At 51.3% G+C, this 21,284-nt stretch overlaps 1 protein-coding gene across 6 annotated transcripts in view; it reads right to left on the bottom strand.

Annotated features, from left to right (window-relative positions):
- Window positions 1-21,284, bottom strand: part of STK32B (serine/threonine kinase 32B) — a 393,226-nt gene that overhangs the window by 262,944 nt on the left and 108,998 nt on the right. For all 6 annotated transcript variants that reach the window (XM_040488131.1, XM_040488140.1, XM_040488149.1 and 3 more), the window contains one exon: window positions 6,815-6,966. In XM_040488131.1, coding sequence (XP_040344065.1) covers window positions 6,815-6,966 — 152 coding nt within the window. The remainder of the gene's footprint in view (window positions 1-6,814; window positions 6,967-21,284) is intronic.

The following is a 21,284-nucleotide window of genomic DNA, read 5'->3' as shown; positions in this document are numbered from 1 at the left end:
GGAGACTGAAGAAGCTACTGTGAACATTTTCCATCTGCGTGTCCCGGGTGGGCCAGGATATCACCTGACTCCAGCTCACGGGGGACATGAGTAATCTGTATTTTTTAAAGTTATCCCAGGACCCCAAAGGCTGACAGTGGCTACTCAAGACGTAAGGAAGAGGGCAGGGGAGCACATCAGCCGTGGGCTTGATGTCTGTCCTCTCTCGTCTGCAAGTTCTGTGAAGGCAGAGTGACTCTCGCTCACTGTTCCGTCACCAAGGCGGGCACAGCGTTGGCCGTATTGCATGTTGGCCCTTGACACTGAATGAATGAACTTAGCGAGCCTCAGGTGCTGGGGAGAGGCGTGGCCCATTCCCCAGGCGGCTGGCTGCTGGTGGTAGAAACAGACACACAAGCACACAAATGGGACAGGGCTGTCCTGTGCTGTAACAACGTCCGGGAGGACACCAGCTGTGGGCGTGGCCAGCAGTGCCGAGGAGGCTTGATGCCTGGCCTATGGGATCCAAGAGGGCAAGATTTTCTTCATCCCTGGACCCTCAGAAAGTAATATAGTACCTCGTACACAATAAGGGTCCAATTAATACCCATTTAATGAGCGGATACTTGGGGGAAGATAAGCAGTTCTCACAGTGAACAAAGGGAGATGGTCCAGGCAGGAAAGAAAAAGCACGTGCAAAGGCCCGGAGACACGGAAACAGCAAGACGAATGACAGGTGCCACTAATCGGTAGGTTTGGCTGGAACAGAAATGGACCAAGATGGCAGCAGAGGTTGGCGTCAGTGGGGGAGGCTGGTGCGGTGTCAGAAGCCAGGTCACGAGGTCACGGGGAGACATTTAGCCTGTGGGGTTCGGGATGCCATTGCCGGCTTCTGCGCAGAGATATGGCGACCTCGGATTTGCACGTGGATAAGATTTGCCCTGTGTTATAGGCTTAACGACTGTGTCCTCCCCACCCAGTCCCCAGCGGGATGGGATTTGGAGATGGGGCCTTTGGGTGGAGCCCTCGTGATGGAATTAGCGCCCTTTAAGAAGAAACAAGAGAGAGCTGTTCTCTCCCCCTCGCCCTGTGTGAGGACCCAGCAAGAACACTGACGGACAGCAGCACACCAGGAGAAAGGCTCTCTCCAGAACGTTCCGGGGCCGGCACCCTGACCGCGACCTCCAGCCTCCAGAACCGCGAGAAATAGGTTCTGTTGTGTAAGCCGCCTCGTCTGTCATAATCTGTGACGGCAGCCGGGAAGGACTAAGACACGCCAGGAGGGCACAGTGGTGATGGATAACCGTGGCTGAACGGAGAAATGCCGAAATGCCAGTTGGGAGGCTGTAGCAATAGTCAAGGCCAAGGATGATTATTTTTATGGAAATGAGGCTGTTCAGCGACTGATGACTATGAAGGGCTTTTATCCTTCACCAGAAGTTCCCGGTGGGGGCGGGGGGGGGCGCTGCGTGTCTCTGTCCCCCCCCCCCCCCTGCAAAGTCCTTCCCGCCCCAACTGCTTCAGCCAGGGCAGTTCCACATGTAAACACCTTGCACAGTTTCACTTCGAAGTCTCAACACTCAAAGATGTATCAGCTTCTACTTCAAGTGGTCCTTTCTTGGCTCCGAGTGGTGCACAGAGACCTGTGTCTTGACTCAGTCCGTGGCTACTCAGGGAAGGTTCTAGAAATCCACACTTGCTACGAGGACTGTTTAAAATGGGGCGCCTGGGTGGCTCGGTCGGTTAAGTGTCTGACTTGACTTTGAGTCCGATCTCAGGGTCGTGGGAATGCGCCCCGCATCGGGCTCCACGCTGCTCCTCCCCCAAGTTCGTGTGTGCGCTCTCTCTCTCAAAACAAAATTTAAAAAAATGAAGTAAAGTAACATAACTGTAGGTTGCCTGTCCTCATCCTGTCCTGCCAGGACATTCCCACAGTGACGTCAGCAGTAAAATGGGCAGGGGAGTCACCGGAGACATCGTAAATGCCCCATTTTAACAGCTACTCTAGTAAATACAGGCAATCGGGTGAGAGGGAACGGGTTTTGAAAATAGAATGAGGGCACAGGTAAGCAGTCCAAGCGGCGGAGGCCAACCCGAGGGAGCAGGTGCTAAGAACATCAACGCCAACGGAGACCCGAGACCCAGTGGCCGCCTCTCGCCCAAGAGCCTGTGGGCACCTGCTCGGGAGGACCCCCACTGGCCCTTACAACCACCGTAAGACATAGTTATCCTTCCTTCCCCATTTTACAAGTAAGGAAACTGAAACACAAAGAAGAGAGTCAGTTTGCTCTCAAGGGCTCCGTATTCCCCTGCCAGGGACACCACAACACGATTCCGGGACCTGGAAGGCTTCGGCCACAGAAGGTCATTTTCTTGCAGCTCTGGAGACAAGTCTGAGATCAAGGTGCCGATGTGGCTGGGTTCCGGTGACGCCCTCCTCCCTGTTTGCAAACAGCCGCCGTCTTGCTGTGTCCTCATGGCAGAGAGACACGTTTCATCTTCTAAGGCCACGGTCCATTCTGTCCAGGGACCCACCCTAATGACCTCATGTCACCTAATAACCACCTGAAGGCTGTCTCCACATACGGTCACACTGGGGGACAGGGCATCAGTGCACGGGCTGGGGGACAGGGGGACACGGTTCAGTCCATTGCAGCCTCGAAGCCTGCAAGAGGCAGGGCCGCTCCAAGAACCCAGGAGGTCAGACCCGGAGCCCAGGTGCCGAAACGCGGCCCCCCGTCTCTCTCCTCCCCACGTCTTGAGGCCTCCCACTCACACACCTCCCGCACCCTCCTCCCCAGTGTCCCCCTTCCCCTTTGCCCTGCCCCAGAGAGCAGAACAGCATCGCTTCAGGACCCCCGGACAGCACCCTGGATCATCCCAGGCTCGGGAGCACACAGCCTTCTTCATTCCTCGCACGCAAAACTGCCATGCAAAGAATCCGTGCCCAGCCTTCACCTCACCAGGTCGGGAACACGCCAGCAAGTGAGAAGGGGGCACAGTGAGGATTTCCGAGGCTGCAATAAATTCACCCTCCTCGTAACCGAGATGAAAAGCTGACATGTAATCGATACAAAGCGGCAGCGTCCTCAGGACCCCGACGAGCAGCTCCACACGGCGCTCCCTTCCAGCGGGGGCCAGAGAGCCAGCCAAACAGAGGCCCCGGCCCGAGGGTGTCGGGCAGGGGGCCGGGGCCTTCTCACAGCCGCTGTGGGGTCTGGGCTGACACCAGACACCCCGGGGCTCCGTCCTGTCTCCTCCACTTACTGGCGGTATGAGTCAGTGACCCCACCTGCATGATGGGGACGACAGTGTTAGGATGATAGTTGGAAACCAAAGAGGCCGTTCAGAGGACTGGGAAAGTTAAGGAAACTCCTCAAGACATGCTCGTGGTCATTCCCCGGCAGGAGCTGAAAACCTCAGGGCACGGCCGGATGGTCTTGAGTTTGAACTGCAATTCGATGGATTCCGGGAGGTAGTGAGCTGCTTTGAGCCCTGCTCTCCCTCTCTGACAAAGGGAGCCCACAGCCCTCACCTTGCAGGACGTTAGGACGACGGCAGCCTGCTGACAGGAAGCACAGGTGGCAGGCCCCGTACGCGGCAGGCACGGTCTCTACCACTCTCTGGAGCCAGGTGCCAGTCTCCCTCCGCAGGTCTCCGTAGCTCCTCCCTCGTCCTCCCTTCCCAGACGTACCCACCCCTTCCCCCCGCCCCACTGCTTCAGGAATGGGCACAGGACCCGAGCCAGGTCAATCCCACCATGACCTCGGCCCTCTGCTGGGCGGTTCCACTGACAGAAGTCAGGGCAACCCGTGGGCAGCACGAGCCGGGGGAAAGCAAGACGTAGAGGCCACAGGCAGTGGGAATTCTAGACTTTCCAGCTCTACAACCCAAGGAATTCTGTCGCGAGCGGGGGCAAGGTTAAGTTTCTGCATAAATCCTGAGCCATTCGGAACTCCGTCCTGCCCAATGGACTGGTGGGCATGGCACTCCTTTTCACTCGGAGCTTGAAGGGGCTCTGCCCACCCAGCATCCTTCTACTATCACGTATTCCCCACACGCGCACGTACTCTCTTACTGTCAGCAGTATTTCCGTGCACGGAAAGCACACCTTCGCTGCGCTCGCTCAGCGGATTCTCCAAACAGTCCTAGCAGTAAGCCAGGGCATTTATTATCGCCATTAATGGGACATAGTTCAAGACGTGACTCCGAAGTCCAGCAGCCATTCACTGCCTCTTGCTCCCAATGGAAATGCAACACCACCAACGCCCAGCAACTGCACAGAGCTCCCTCTTACCCTGCGCATTCACGTAATCATGGGGGTGTGACATTTACCTGGGACTCGGAGCACATAAACACAGCATGGAAAGGTGGTGCCTTCCGAGGGGTCGAACCTAACACGTATCGCGCGTCCAGGCGTCCATCCGACCTGTAAGGAGTCCCCTGGAAAGGCTTCAGCTCAGACCTACCCATCTAAGCATCATTCCCACTGGAAACAGCCCTAAATCGCCCCTGTGCCAGGACACAGGCTAGACGTCTCACTGAACATGTCCATGGTGGAATGTTATGCAACGTTATGTAACTACTAAAAATCACTTACAAAGAATTCGCAATAATAAGCAGATCATGCCCCTACCGGACTATTAATTTGAGAAAGCAGAACACAAAATTGTCATGCATTCAGTCTTTTTTTTTTTTTAATGTTTATTCATGTTTGAGAGATGGACAGACACAGAGCGTGAGCAGGGGAGGGGGGGAGAGCGAGAGGGACACAGAATCCGAAGCGGGCTCCAGGCTCTGAGCTGTCAGCACCGAGTCTGATGTGGGGCTCAAACCCACAAACCCCGAGATCATGACCTGAGCCGAAGTCGGACGCTCAACTGACTAAGCTACCCAGGCACCCTGTCATGCATTCGTTCTTATACCAATAACATATATGGTCATATCGATACGAGAAAAGAAATACAAAGAGAATTACACACCAAAATGTAATCTAGGGGAGGTGGGATTCTGAATCACTGTTGCCTTCATATGGATTTTATTTTGTGTGTTTTGCAATAAACGTATGTTGCTTTTCTGATTAGAAATTTACTCTTTAGGGGCGCCTGGGAGGCTCAGTCGGTTAAGCGTCCGACTCCGGCTCAGGTCATGATCTCACAGTTTGTGAGTTCGAGCCCCACGTCGGGCTCTGTGCGGACAGCTCAGAGCCCAGAGCCTGCTTCAGGGTCTGTGTCTCCCTCTCTCTCTGCCCCTTCCCCGCTCATGCTCTGTCTTTCTCAAAAATAAAAATAAACATTAAACAAAATTAGAAATTTCCTTTTGAAAAATTTCCTTCTAGAGTGACTGCAACACGAGGGGGTTCACTGGTTGTCTCCAAACGACTGAAGTGTCTGGGTCCCTCCCTGGAGACTTGTACTTGCTACTCAGGCTCTATCTAGCGTGTACCACACAGGTAGGCTTGTCCCCATGGAGATGTGCGGCATTGGCCTGCATGGTTTTCTCAAGCAGGACAGCTGATGTCCCCTTGTTCCATCACCCTTGTTCGGAGGGCTCTGCGCGTGAGACACAACGGACATAATGGGTGATACCGTGGGAGGAAGACGAGCTAGACTCGACTTCCCCATCGGGGTCACTTAGGATGTCCAATGGAGGTGCAGAATGTGTTTCCTGGAACAGCCTGTTCTGTCCCTTCAACAAAATCCCGCTCAGGGAACCTTGAGCAAATGCCTCCAACACGTCTGCAACCGTGTGAGACTCTCAGAGACGAAGAACCAAGAGATGGCACCCCCTCCTTCAGGGAGCAAGCTATTCCTCGGAAAGCAGACAAGTAAGCCAGCGATTTGGATCCGGGCTCACTGCGGGAAAGGCTGTGTCGGTGGGTCAAGCACAGAGCAGGTGGAGACGGTGAGGGGCACTGAGCTGGCCTGTGGGTTAGGGAAGGCTCCCGCCCTGAGTGACCTCTAAGCAGGATGAAAGTAATGTGCAGGATTTGGTTAGAGGCAGACAGGGGTGAGATGCACGTGGAAATTTCAGGCAGAGGAGATACCACTGCAAAGACACAGGGGCAGGAAACCACGAGCAGGCAGCATTTCTAGGATGCCAATTTAAAGCAGAGATAGTAGCCAGGGAGGGGATGGAGAGAAAGTTCTAGAACATGGATAATGGCAGGCCTTGGGCGCCATATTCGGAACCTGGAGTTCAGCACATCCACACTGGGCAACCCTCCTGAGGCTTTTTTGCCATCAACACAATGGGAGCTATTTTTTTAAAGAGTTCAATTCCCCTCTATTTGGGCTTTTCTTACAACATTCCACGTGTTTTCTTGCAAATACAAAAACCTTCCCTTCGAAATCTATTTTCAACTCTGATTCATCACATAAGAGAACAGAATTAAAATTAAAGTGAGCAGGTGCTAGGGTGCCTGGATGGCTCAGTCAGTTAAGCGTCCGACTGACCCTTGGTCTCGGCTCGGGTCATGGTCTCACGCTTCGTGAGTTCAAGCCCCACCTCGGGCTCTGAGCTGAGCGCACAGAGCCTGCTTGGAATCTCTCTCTCCTCTCTTTGTCTCTCTGCCCCTCCCCTGCTGACGCTCTCTCTGTCTCTCAAAATAAATAAACTTAAAAATACATATTAAGAACAGCAAGCAGATTCTTCCAGATTTCACGAGAGCATGCACCCCACAAGACAGCCATCGGAGTACGTGCTCCGCAAAATACCCCGAAGAACATCCGAGCGCAGAAAGTGTCCTCGCTATGCCTCCACCAGGCAGAAGCTTCCCCCGAGCACGTGGCTCCACAGTGAGGCTGGCACAGGAGCCCCGCGTGCGATCACTCACCACAGGTTGACCAGGAAAGGGTGGTCCAGTCCCCGCATGATCTGCAGTTCCCGGAAGACATTCCGTACTTCATCCCTCTCGATGCATTTCTGCTTGTTCATGTACTTCATCGCGTACATTTTCTTTGTGTCCCGCTTCTGCACAATGCATACCTGGGCAACGGCCAACGGGGAGAACATTCAGGCCAACGTTTACCAAAATGGAAGGAAAAAAAAAAAAAGTCAGCCCCTCCCCACACTCCTCCCTCTGGGCTTGAGTCTCTGTCCCGGAAACTTGCTGGCGGAGCAGGGCTGGCCAGGCCACGACCTCTCCTCTCCGCACCTGTAAGACGAGGCCCGGACCAGAAGCACCTGTTGAGCAGGTACTTAGACCGAGCGAGGGCTGTGTGCTGCCAAAGGAGCTGCGGATACAGCCTCAAGGAGCGCCCTCAAGGAGCGCACAGACCGGGAGGACAACAAACGCACCAATGCCTGCAGCCCCCAGAAATGCGGTGTCACTGCCCACCCGCACCCCCGGGCCCTCCCTGCCTCCGTGCGCACCTCTGCCGGCCAGCCCTGCTTTTCTGGGCTCAAGGATGCTCTCCGCCAAAAGTGCCCGCTTTGCTGCCCAGGCAGCAGACTGGCGACACTGGACAGTCAAGTCCTGCAGGAGCAGCATCCCTGCCCCAGGCCCCTTGACCGTCCCGTGGGGGACGTCTGAGGCTCCCGGAGTCGGAGGGAGGGCTGGCCCACGGGGCACCTGGCTCGATGGAACGTCCTTACGGGCAGTTTGCTGCCTTTCCTCCCCTGACTCACCTCCCACCCCACCTGCCCCGTGCTGCTGTCACCTCTCCGGTGCCCCGGACTCAAGAGCCTCGGAGGCTGCTCCTGGCGACCCCCAATCTAAGGTGCGTGAGCACTGGGGGAGCGACGGTGGAGCGTGACACAGTGACGGCAGCTCCCCCATGCCGAGCGCTGGACTGCAGGCCGGACGCTGGGCAAAAGCTCTCCCTGGTAATCTGCTCGAGGGCCTCTCCAGTAAAGCCTCCAACTTTCCTCGAGCGGGATGGAGTGCCCCGAGGGCACTGATGAGGACACCCAGCGTCCAACGAGCCCCTAAGTGTCAGGACAGACAGCCAAAGCCAGACAGTCTGACTCTGGAGTGACCCCTTACTGGGGGGAGCAGGGGGCTAGCGGGAGAACAGGCCATCACCGACTGGCGTCTTTACAGTAAGAGAAGAGAAGGGAGAAGGCACAGAGGAGAGGGTGATGTGACCGTGTGGGCAGAGCTTGGGGAGGTGACATGTGAACAAGCCAAGGGACACACAGGTTTGCTGACTCCCCCCTAGGAGAGAGGCACATGATGGACCCTCCCTTGAGCCCTCGAACAGCGAGATCCACTTTTGTTCTAAGCTACCCAGCCCGTGGTTCTTTGTTATGGCAACCAGAGGACACGAAACGGTCTGTACATGTCCCTCACGGCCATCCACCTGTGGCTGAGCGACTCGGCCAAGCACCCCTGTGATCCTCACTCTCCCGCCCGTGGGCATCAGGACTGACCGCACCAGGTCTCCAGGCAGCTCCCCAAGGAGCCCAGCAGAGCGTGTGGTCCACGCAGGCGCCCGCTAAACGTGGGCTGGTGGGTGACGGACAGACCGATGCCTGGGATCCAACCCTGAGCCCTGGAGAAAGAGGAGGGGCCGAGGGCACTCAGCTCCCCAAGTCTGTGCTTCCCAGCACCCCACATTCCAGCCCAACCCCGAGGCCTGCGTCCTCTCTACATGAGTCCCTGTGACCAGAGCGATTCCTGCTATTCGGAGTTTAACGCGTGACATTTCAGACAAGAAAATTTCACTGTAATAGCTTCCTAACCGGTCGGTCCCACCTCTGCTCTGATCTCTGCAGACGTCCTTCTGCCTAGTGGAGGCTTCTGAAAAATGGGACTCGAAGCCCTTCAAGGGCTTTCTTTCGCCTTCAGGAAATTTTCGAGGTCTGTGTCTTGGCATTCCTAGCCCTCCCTGCCTCTGTGACCCCTGACATGTGACACACACAAATACACACACCACCCAACTGTCTCCAACCCTTTAGAATTTCTTCGAAGAATGCCTCCACCCCGGCTGCCTTCTTCTGGTCCTTCTTGCCTCCTCCCCTACCGTCTCCCCTGCTAACTCTGCCCATTCATTGCTTTCTTTAGGAAGCTTCCTTTTATCCTTTTTTTTTTTTTTTTTCAACGTTTTATTTATTTTTGGGACAGAGAGAGACAGAGCATGAACGGGGGAGGGGCAGAGAGAGAGGGAGACACAGAATCCGAAGCAGGCTCCAGGCTCCGAGCCATCAGCCCAGAGCCCGACGCGGGGCTGGAACTCACGCGAGATCACGTGAGATCTCGCGAGATCGTGACCTGGCTGAAGTCGGACGCTTAACCGACTGCGCCACCCAGGCGCCCCTCCTTTTATCCTTAAAGACTGTATTTAGCACTCTTCCCAACGGGCTCCCAAAGTCCCTATTTTTTATCAAGCTACTTGACATGCTGGTTTATAAATCCTGTGCTGCTTCTTCATATACTGGATTAGGAATCACATGTGGCTCCACACCCTGGATTACAAACCCTGTGCTGAGTCCTACATGGGATTATGAATCCTGTGGTCCTCCATACAGGAGAGAGAGAGACAGAGACAGAGACAGAGATAGAGATAGAGATAGGGATAGAGATACATACGTGTATTTATTCTTGAGAGAGAGAGAGACAGAATGCGAGTGGAGGGAGTGCAGGGGAAGGTGCAGAGAGAGGGAGCCACAGAACCCAAAGCAGGCTCCAGGCTCTGAGCTATCAGCACAGAGCCCGACGCGGGGCTCAAACCCATGAAATGTGGGATCATGACCTGAGCCGAAGTCGGAAGCTTAACTGACTGAACCACCCGGGCACCCTGGAAACTCCTTTTCTTAATGTTTATTTAGTTTTGAGTGAGTGAGAGAGAGAGAGAGAGAGAGAGAGATGGGTGGAGACAGAGGGAGACACAGAATCCGAAGCAGGCTCCAGGCTCCGAACTGTCAGCCCAGAGCCCCACGTGGGGCTCGATCTCATAGACTGTGAGATCATGACCTGAGCTGAAGTCAGACACTTAACCCAATGAGCTGCCCAGGTGCCCCCATACAGGGGATTATAAATCCGTATTCACTGTCTGATAGTCAGAACCCAGGCATCATGAAGGCAGGGGCCACACTGCCCGGTTCCCTATCCAACCCTAAATTCTCAGGGGCTCAGACATGTGAACTTGTCATCTTGGCCCTCTACTCCCAGCAGGAGCATACTGTATTCCCTCTGCCTAGAATCCTCTCCTGCAAGCCAAGCCCTCCATCGCCTCAGTCCCTGCAGGCATCACCACCTCCTGATCCGAAGGCCTCCCTGGCCCTGACCTCCAGGCCGGAGTTAGAGTCCACAAGGGAGCTGGATTTCATTTACAACTGTGTCCACCCTGCCCCATGTGGCCGCAAGCAGGTTGGCATTCTTGTGCCACTGCATTTGCAGCGTAAGACAAGGGGCTTCTGTTCCTCCCAGCTCCAAATCCCATGGCAACCACATGATGGGGGGGGGCCCCCCCCGAATCTATTGAATCCGACGCAGCATTTCAGCCTCATGAGCTCATGGCAGGTGCTCCAGAGGAGAGGTGGGCGCTCCTCCTCTCCACCATGTGACTGCCAGGGTCCAAGAACCTCCAACTTCAAAACAGAAGAGGTGGGTCCCCAGGGGCACCAGTGCTCCCTCTCAGGGCGGCGCAGAACCCTTTCCAGGAGAAATGACAGCTGATGAGGCAGAGACTGAGCAATTTGGCCAAAGCCACCCAAGCTGCCGAAAGGCAAGCACCCAATTAACATTCCTCATTATTCTAATTTGATTAGGAACTGATGTTATCGCTGTGAATCACAATTTATCGAGACAAATAAACACATGCTGGCTAGACTGGATTTCAGGGGACTTGCTGGAAGAAAGGCGCATGTCAGCAGACCACGTCCACCCGGGGGTGAAGGGGGCCGATGCGTACTGAAAACCTCCACAGCCCCGGCTTGGGGGTCCCCAGCCCGACTTCCCATTCAGAGTGCTGGTGACGTGGGTTCTGCAGCAAACCCAGAGGTCTGGGAGGGTCCTGGGATTTTGTGGTTTTTAAAAAGCTCCCCCGGGAAGTCTGAGGTACAGGCTGGTGGAGAATCCCCTTGCTGGACTCCAGGAAAGTCCCTGTCTGGCTGCATCGTCAGTGACCTTGGTGGTCAGCAACTCTAACCTCTACCTTACAGCTCAGGCAAGCCAGCCTCTGGGGTTCAGGGGACTCCAGAATCAGAGATCCGAGCCGAGCTGGGAACTCTGAGCTGTGCGGGTACAAAGGCTGGCACTGCCCTTCCGTGAGCCACCCTGAAGCCGCCCTCCCCCACCTCAGTCCCCCGCCAGACTCCGCTAATCTCTGTGTGCCCACCCACCCCCAGCTAAACCGCGCTTAGCAAACGCCGTGGAGTGAATAAATTGCTATACGGTGCATTAAAGCACACTGGCTATGCTCGCAGAAGCAACACTCTGGGAAACAACCAATTTGGGGAAACGCAAGAAAAAAAAATCAGGATGAAATACATTCACTAAAGACAGTGATCATGCTGGATTCCATTGTTTAGACACCCTACGTGACAAGAAGACGATCTTTGGCAGACAATGATGGCGAACGACACAATACGCATCCTCCCCCTTCTTCCTCTATAATAGGACAACAATTTTCTTCAAGGAGGCAGTGTGATCCATAAACACTCACAGCCAGTGGATGCCATAGTTCTGGCCAATTAGACATTATTAGTCTGCTGGAGGCTTCGAGGATGTCTTGCTTTGGGGATAACAGGAAATAGCTACAGACGGTCCCAATTTCTTGTCCTTCACCACTTTTCTTGTCCTTCCTACCTTGAACACCTATGTAATGTCTGGGGCTGCAGCAGCCCTTTGTGACCATGAGGCCAAGGGCATCTCAGAGATGCCAACCCTGTTATCATGGGGTCACCTACCTTCAGATTTCTTGTTATGTGAGAAAAAAAACACACACAAAAACAGCACCTTCTTTGTTTAAACCACCGGAAGGCAGATTTTCTGTTTCTTGCTGCTGAGAACATTCCCATCTAATATACAAACGATGTGGACGCTTTTCACAGCACAGGAGGCTCATGTGGCGTCTCACCAAGGGTGGCCTCACTGGAGTAACCAAAAGTTGGCCTCAAGAAAAATACTCATCTGGACGAGTAACAGTTATTAAATGCCTGCCATGGGCCTGGTACCATGCCAGCTATGAAGATGTGGCACCCTCCACAAACTCGAGGTTAAACGGGACCAGCAGGCAACATTCAACAACAACAGCCAAAGTCACTCACCATTAGCCACTGGGCCCTCCGTGGCCTGGCCCCACCTTCTCTCCAAGCACGTCTGGGCCTCTACTCCCTGCCCGGCCTCCCTGCCCTTCCTGGACGGGCCACACTCTTCCCCTGCAGATCCCAGTCTTGGCCCTCACCTCCCCCAGGCTCTGCTCACGACTCATTTTATCAGGCAGGCATCCCAGACCTCTCTCTGGGACAGAGCAGACCCCTCCTGAGTCCCCATTTCCTCTACCACCTGCCCGGCTCCTGTAGCTGAACAAGCACCTTGGTTTATTGGTTTCTCCACGGTCAGTCCCCACTCCTGTGTCATAAACCCCAGGACAACGGGGACTTTTCTCTCTTCTGTTCACGGCTCTGTCTTCAGTGGCCAGACGGTGCCCAGCACACGGCAGGCACCTGGTTGCTATGGGTGGCCCGCTGAAGGACTAAATGGATAGATAATGACCATTTAGGAAAAGGCAGTGATGTGGGGGAGGTTATGAGGCAGAAAGACCCAGAAGAGGGATCCTAACCAGGTTATGGGACTGGGGAAAGGCATTCTGGAAGAGGCTGTGTCTCAGCCATCAAGGGCTGGCTTCATGAGAATGGAGGATAGTGAGGGAGAGAGGAGGAACTGCATCACCACAACCCCTCTGGGGGTGTAAGGAAACCGCACGTGTCACGGCGCACGTTAGCATATGACAGCAACTTCCTCAACTTGCTTGTCTGCAAAATGGGGACAGGAGTGTACTTATCTTACGGAGTGGTTACGAAGGCTGCATGGTAATCGCTTTCTACATTATTTACTAATATCGTGATGAGGATCGTCATTCTTATGTGTTCTGAGGGCAAAAGCAGAGAATGCCGGGAGGATGGGCAGAAGTGGTCCAAGAAAGGCCTCGGGAACAATTTCACAATTGTTATGATGGGGAACTTTATGTGTCAGCTGGGCCGGGCCATGGTGCCCAGGTATGTGGTCAAACATTATTCTGGATCCTCCGGTGAAGGTGCTACTGAAGGTAAAACTCAAAGGTGGATCCCGGGGATACAATTGCGACCAACCGAATGAGGGACAGAAAACCTGGGTTTGGGGAGGAGGGGAGTCTTTCTGACAGCAGGCGGAGGAGGCTTTGGAGGTAATTCCAAGAGCGGATCCTGTGTTTTGTGAATAAATCAATGTCACTGCTTATGTATTCGCTGATCCCCTCCTCCCCCGCCACGAGTGACAGGGGAGACCACAGTGTCAGGAAATGCCAAAAAAAGTCATGGGAACAAGTGCCCCAGGACACCCTTACTGCTGGAAACGTGGCCTTTCGGGTGAAGCAAGTTTGGAACCACTCCATGGACGAAGAAGGCCGGAAAACGCTCGTCCAGAGGACAGAATGAGACATCCTTATGGGAAGATGTCAGCAAATGCAAGATAGCCGGGAAGTCTGTCTGATGGGCCAGTAATGGCTCATTTGCTCTGGTCGATGCTTGAAAGCCATTCACGAGTGAGCCTGCGTTTCCTGCGATATTCAGCTCTTAATAAAGCGATCCCCAGGAGCCGGCAAATTCCTCCAACCTATGCTTCAAGCCAAACACGACCTAATTAATATGAAAGGACTAAATATTTCATTAAAAAGAAACGGATTCCATCTTTTATAAAAGATGTCGGCGCAAACAATAGAGGCTTCTCGTAAAAGCATCGCGTTTCAGAATTCTAAAAATGACTCTTACATAAGAGGGACAGCTCACGGGCGCAGGAAGTCAGGCAGCTTGCCCAGAATCACCTGCGTAAGCCAGGATTCCAACTCAGCTCTGTCACACCCTGGAGTCGTATCTCTCTAACCCCCTTGTGCTGTGAATTGATCAGCTTGTGCGTTTTCCTAAAGAGAGCAACGATATACTCCGAGCCCTCATGGAGGCAGCCACGGTGCTGGCTGGGCATCTGACACACATCTGCTGTTACCTGCCCCACTGCCCGCTGCCCCTGCCACAGGGCCTTTGCGTTCTGCTGTCCCTTTTGTCTGCGATGTTCTTTCCCCCAGATCCTCACATGGTCTGTTTTCCTCTCGGCAGGTCTTGGCTTAAATGTCTCCTTCTCAGAGCACCCTTCTCTGTTGCCCTCTCCTCCCAGGAAAGCAGTCTCACCCCCCGCCCCCGCCCCCGCCCCGGGTTGCTGCGCTGTGCATTTTCCGCAGAACAATTACCGTCACCACCTCACCGTGTTTGTTTCACGTTTGCGTGTTAGTCTTTGTCCAGTTTGTTCAGCGAACCATCACAAACAACTGGAACAATGCCAGGACAGAGCAGTTACCGTCAACATTTACCGTTGGATTCCTGCTGTGTATGCTACCATTATATTGGAGGCCCAGCAACCTTAAAAGATTTAAAAAAAAAAAAAAATCTAAAACACTAAAAAAACAAAACAAAACAAACAAAAAAAACCTAAGTCAGATGTTTCTACACGTTCAAGTTTACATACAGAAAATCTCATCTGTTGGTGCGCCTGGGTGGCTCAGTCGGTTGGGCGTCCGACTTCAGCTCGGGTCACAATCTCGCGGTCCGCGAGTTCGAGCCCTGCATCGGGCTCTGGGCTGATGGCTCGGAGCCCGGAGCCTGCTTCCGATTCTGTGTCTCCCTCTCTCTCTGCCCCTCCCCCGTTCATGCTCTGTCTCTCTCTGTCCCAAAAATAAATAAACGTTAAAAAAAAAAAAAAAAAAAAGAAAATCTCATCTGTTTATTTCCTGCATGGATTTATTGCAGTCTGGTCACTAAAGGGGTTAGTCTGGTAACAAGTGGATATATATTTTTTTACACCACGAACGTACACGTAGATGAAAGTGTGGAATGTGGAAGGAGACAACTAATAATGTGCTTGGGTATGGAAAGGATCACTGTTGCACAGTAAGGCAGAGCGGAGTCTGGAATCATCATGTGCCTCTCCTGCCCAGTCTTCTCCAGAACCTTCCTTTGAGGGACACAGAGAGCTATTATCATATAACTCGGTGCCACTTCCTGCTATTTTCTGCGCAGACTGCCTCTGGCTATTCCGTGAATTTTAATCAACTCCTGTTTATTTTGCTTCAACCCTGCAGTTCTTCAAGCCGAGGGCCCAATGGCCAACCCGAGAAAGACACTTTTGAAGCAAACTTCTCAGAAGGGTCTGCCAAAGGTTCCTCTTCCTTCCTTGAAAAGAATTAAGCCCCACTGACTTCGAAGGGAACTCAGAGCGGAACACTTCACCCTCTCTCTCTCGAGACACTTCCGGATGCTCTCTGCTGCTGCAGCCTGTGCTCGCTCCACCATTGAGGCGTCAGGGGAGCATGCGGAGGGCAGGGAGCGAGGCTGCAGGGGACCCGAGGTAGCTGGAGGGCCAGATGTGAGACACAGATCTGCAGCCGGGGGGACAGAGACACATCCGAGGACCCCAACCCAGAGACAAGCAGGTAAACAGTCAGCCAACCTCATCGGTCATCTGGCTAATTGCCAAGTTCCTCATTCACTTATATGTATTCATGCGTATGTGTGTATCATATACACAACATATAGGTATAGATATATACACCTACGTGTATAGGCATATACACACTGCTTGGTGGGTGTGTGTATATGTTTATGGATATATGTGGGTATATACGTGTATACACTGCTTGAGGTGTATACATGTATAGTATACCCATACATACAGACGCGTATGTATATACATATATATATACTGCTACATGTTGTACATTTTAATACTACATATAGTATTAAAATTATATATTATATATTTTTATATGTCCTATATATGATGTCTAAAAGATATAACTATAATATATAAAATTATATATAATATAATAATAAATATCTATTAATTATATTAAACGTATTAGTATATATAATATTGAATATTATAGTATATATATCAGTATACATATACGGTATTAAAACGTACCACATAGAGCAGTATGTATATATATATATATGTATAGTATATACATACACACATACGTATATGTATATACATATATATCTATACACGTCAAGAAGTATATATTACTGCTTAAAGGGTATACATCTGTACATGTGTGTATATATTCACATACTTTATGTCTGTGTGTGTATATATATATATACATATATATATATACACTGTGTGTATATATAAGCATATGTATCTACAGATGTGTGTATATGTGCCTGTATATGCACCTGTGTGTACATATACTGCTTAATGGGTGTGTGTGTATATCTATCCATGTCCATACATGTGTGTGTATATATATACCGCATGTGTATATATGCATACGTATTTATAGATGTGTATATACGCACTTATACGTGCACATGTGTTTATATATGCTGCTTGCTGGTATCTGTGTATATATATATATATATATACACACACATATACGCATGTACATTTATGTGTGTGCATATATACACTGCTCAGTGCCTGTGCATACGTATCCATACACACTGTTTAGTGGGTGTGCATAGTATGCCTATGCATTAGGCATGCATGTGTATACATGAACATATGTATGTGTATATATACTGTTCAGAAGGTGCTGGGGGACACAAGAGTGAACTGAGGAAAACGCTGCTGCCCTCACAGAGCTTATGTTCTCGTGCATGAGACCAATAACCAAGAGGACACATGAATAAATACACAGTGGAGTCCCAGGTAGCAACAGGTGCTCGGAAGCAAAGGGACTGGAACAGGTAAAGGATATGGGACACAGGGAAAGGTTATGGAAAACTCGGGGGTGGGTGGTCAAGTACAGTGGGTGCTCAGGGAAGACCCCAAGGGAGGACACACTTAGGCAGAGACCTGTATGGTGTAAGTGAGGTTTGCAGAGACCCGTGGACAGCAATTAGGCCGAGGGGACAGCAAGCGTGCAGACGCTGAGTTAGAGTTAAGCTCAGCGAGCTCTGGAGACAAGAAGAAGGGAAGAAGGGCTGAGTGGAAGGAGCAAGAAGATGGAAGGGGCAGAGAGGGGTGTCAGAAAAATAGGCATGAGCCAGACTGTGGGGCCTTGCGGGCTGGCGTGGAAAGACTGGTTGTGCATCCTGAGCGGAAGGGCAGCTGCTGGACGTTTGGAGCAGTGACCACGGGATCGGGTTCATGCTTCACACCCTGCCAGCTGCATGTGGACAGGCTCTCTCTTCTCGCTCTCATCCATTCGCTAGGCAGCATTTATCAGGCCCTTACCGCGTGCCGAGCACTGAGCCAGGTGCTGACAGCTCGGGGCAATGAATACCACCAGCCCCAACTTCTCAGGAATCTCAGTCTGATGGTGAAGGCAGATGTGGTGTGCGATGACCAGGCACAGCTAGGAAAACCAGGTCTTCTCCCCGACATGTCGCTCCAGGTGGCTGCCCAAACCTTCCAGAACCCACCAGGTCACACAGGAAAATTCCAGGCATGCTGGCTTCAAGAAGACACAAAAGGCATTTGAAAATGCCAACCACGTGCCAGGCACGGTGCTGGGGCTGCACGGTCTCTGTCACTTATTTTCACATGAAACCTTTAAGAACGCTCTGGACATCCCGGGGCAAACAGAGGTTTGCAGAAGCTATGTGATGGGTCCAAGTTCACATGGCCAGAAGTAGCAAGGCCCAGACTTCTCCACCTCGCTCACTCCTTCTTCTACGCTCTGCTGCTTCCAAAACAAAACATCATTGCTGCTGGACAGTGATGGGGACTCCCCTCTCGACCGCCATGGTTTCCTGCTGGTGTGCATGTGAGGCAAGCAGGTTTCAATCCAACTTCAGTGCTGGGGAGGGACGTGTGGAAACAAGACAGGCTGTGTGTCGCCGTGGCATCCTCTCCAGGCTTCCGATTCATCCCATATGTAAAGGGGAGAGACGGTAATGCCCAGTGCACTTGGCCTTTGGGGGAACAGGAGGATAGCAGGTGTCCGGTTCCCAGGACAATGACTCCAAGTTTCTGACCAGTCCGGACTCTGCAGGTGGCAAACGCTGGGAACCCAACATGATCTCAAGTAAGCGAAACAGGATGCCAGTCTTGGTAGCTGGTCGGGACAGTGGAGAGTCCAGAAGATGGCGCCTGTCCGTGTCCCCTCTCTTTTGCCTTCACACCCTCCAGGCTGCTCACTGTGAGCATCTATGACTCTTCCGGGGGTGGGGGGAAGGGGGGGCTTCTGCTCTGAATGGGACAAGCCAGAGGTGCAGGAGGCGTAATGCTTCTCAGAGCAGCCCTCCACCAAGGAAGAAGGAGGAACTGTGCATAAAAAAAAAACATTACCTTCCCTACGTTCAGCTGCCCCCAGGGCACACTCTGTGTTGTCTCCCGGTGGTCCCCTGGGGAGGCGAGTCCAGGTGCCGCAGCAGTTAAGTGGCTTCATCCCACACTCATCAACGGCTGCCCTTCTTTCCGTGTCTCACTCGCCTTCTCCTATAGGTCTTTTTTAGGGTTCACCTCCCGATAACCTGCTTGCACTTCAATATGAGCTACTGGAAGGACTCAAGCTCAGACGGTCGCCAGCAGGGCCCCCGAGGGCAAGGAAAGCAAGGAGCCTAGAGTACCAAGTATGGGACGCAAGTACGCACCTGCACTTGCAGGGCCCTGGGGGCAATGCCTCCTGGAACGTTGTACCCAGGTGCCTCGCTTGCTCACTCTAGTCTGGACCCTACCCAAGGAGGACCCTCTCTTCTCCACCCACCTCTTGTATCTGTTCCGTTGTCCGCAGGCCTCATTCTTTCCTTCTGCAGATAGATTTTCGCCTTCACCAACCGCCAACGAACACAGACGTGTTTTCTTACATCACGTCATTCACGAGGGGCAAAGCACAAGCCTTTCATCGCTGATTCCACGGTTACGAATGGTTGGTCTCTGGTCCCAAGGCTACTCCTCAGAGCAAGCACTGGTCTAGCTGAAGATGGTCCGTGTGGATGGCACAGCCACATCACGTGCCCCTCTCGGACGGTGAGCGGGGTGCCCTGGCTGCACGTGGAGTGGGCAGGTGTTCTCATTTAGAGAAAGGGATGTTACGATGGCAACAGAGGGGGCTGAAAAGCACACTGGACGGTCAGAAACTGCAGCCCCTACAGTTCATTATGGTTCTCTGTTCTCCTTCCATCTTACAGATGAGAAAACAAAGCTTCAGAGTGTTTCCTGTCTCCAGGACCCACAACTAATACATATCAGAGTCAGCATGACCCTAAACCTAAAGTGTTTCCACTGGGTAGATAGACATTAATCTGTTGCACCATCCCTGTCCAAGAATTCAGTCATAGAAGGATTATTATTCTTTAAAAATCTCTGTGAATTCTCACTAAGATCAATGGGTCGGCCACAGCTGCACAACTCCTCCCAGCACGAAAGTAAAATGAGATTTCTGTGCCTTCACATGTGCTCTCTCCTGATAACCAAGGCTATTGACATAGTTCAACAATGAAACGTCTTGCTTGAAAACTCTTCACGCCAGATCTCGAAGCTGCCAAAGGCAGGGAGCAAAGCCAAAATATCCATTCAATATGAGGAGGGTGGTTTTCTCTATCCTACGCCAGTCCACCTCCATATTGAGGTTAACAAGTCCCCCAGACTTCATCTGCGTCTACCATGAAAGGCAGTGATTATTCGGTATTTTGAGCAGAACAAAGCTAGGTGCTACTGCCTGACAGGAAACCAACATCATCCTGAATCCTGGATGTCTGTGTACATTCTGCATGAATTTGGGTATCATCGAGAAACTGAGGCAACCCAAGAATGACTTCAAAACTGAGCCTCTAGAAAGCCTGCATTTTTCAAAAGATCCATGATCACCATTATTTTAATACATTTATGCTCTGCACTACAGGTTCTGAGAACCAAACCAGCAGGCATTGAACAGCAGCGCAGGCGTAGGCAGAAAATGTAGACAAAACTTTCAAGGATGACGACAGGATATAACCAATTCAGAAACCACGGGGCCACACGCATACAGATTTCGTAGGCTGCCATGAAGGGGTACGGACAATTCCGGAGCAAACCGTCAATAATGTGAAGGTAGAAATGATAAGCTTCTATGCCCACCGTGCTATGCTTCCTTTTTCCTTAAGCCATTAAATGCTCAGCATGAGGATGATAAACCACAGAAAGTAAAGGTTCAGTAGGATTTGTAAACGCCTGTTGTTGTTATGGAAGTTCAGCCGCTATCCACGAGATCACAGGCAAAACTCCTAAGTTCTCTCAGCCACAACTCATCTTCTGAGAAATCCAGAGAAAGGGACCCACAAACATGGCACGTGAGGTCTGTCCAAATCTCTGCCGACCCCAAAGGATCGCTGTATGGGGCAGGCTGTAGTGAAGGAAAAAAACAGGCAGACTGAGATTTGTGTGCCTTCCTATGAGACACACAGGAATCAAACCAAGTTAATTGCTTGTTAACCATATATTTTCTAAGATGACCAAGATGCTGGAATTAGAATAAAGGACATTAAAGCAGTTACAGTGGCCATGCTGCATAAAGCAAAGGGCAATACAGTCGAAATAAATAAAAATACAGGAAATCTAAGAAAGAGAGAAAAATTACTTCTTAAAACCTCACGAACTTCCATTTAGGCACACATCTGAAAGTCAAAGACTGAAGAAAAATCTTAAAAGGAGACACACAACATACCAGATGGTAATGACTCAAAGTTTTATGACTTCTCAGCTGAAACTATGCAGGCCAAGCGACAATGGTACAAAATCTTTCCCGTAATGAGAAAAAAAACTGTCAACCCAATAGTCTGTAATTCGGTAGAAATATTCTTCATAAAAGAAAATGAAATAAATACATTTCAGATAAAATGAAATAGAGAATGCATTGACAGGAGACTTGCACCGTATTAAATATTAAGGGAAATTCTTCAGGCCGAATGGAAATGACATTAGAGAAAAATTCATGCTTTCATGAAAGATATAAGTAAGTATGAAGGATTATTTTCCTCCTAATTAAAAAAAAACAAAATTACCCATGTTTTTAATATTATATATATGCATATTTATATTTAAAGCAAAAAGCTGTAATATTATATTGGAGATTTATAATTTAAGACACTATAATACATGTTACTATAGTATAAAGTTTGACCGGGGTGGTAAGTAGACTTATACATAATTGTCAGATTTTTACATTTTATATGAAGTGTAA

This window comes from Herpailurus yagouaroundi, unplaced genomic scaffold (assembly GCF_014898765.1).
Source record: "Herpailurus yagouaroundi ecotype Mexico unplaced genomic scaffold, PumYag 28, whole genome shotgun sequence".
Lineage (NCBI taxonomy): Eukaryota > Metazoa > Chordata > Mammalia > Carnivora > Felidae > Herpailurus > Herpailurus yagouaroundi.
The sequence above is the reverse complement of the archived record's forward strand: the minus strand, read 5'-3'. Positions and strand labels throughout refer to the sequence as shown.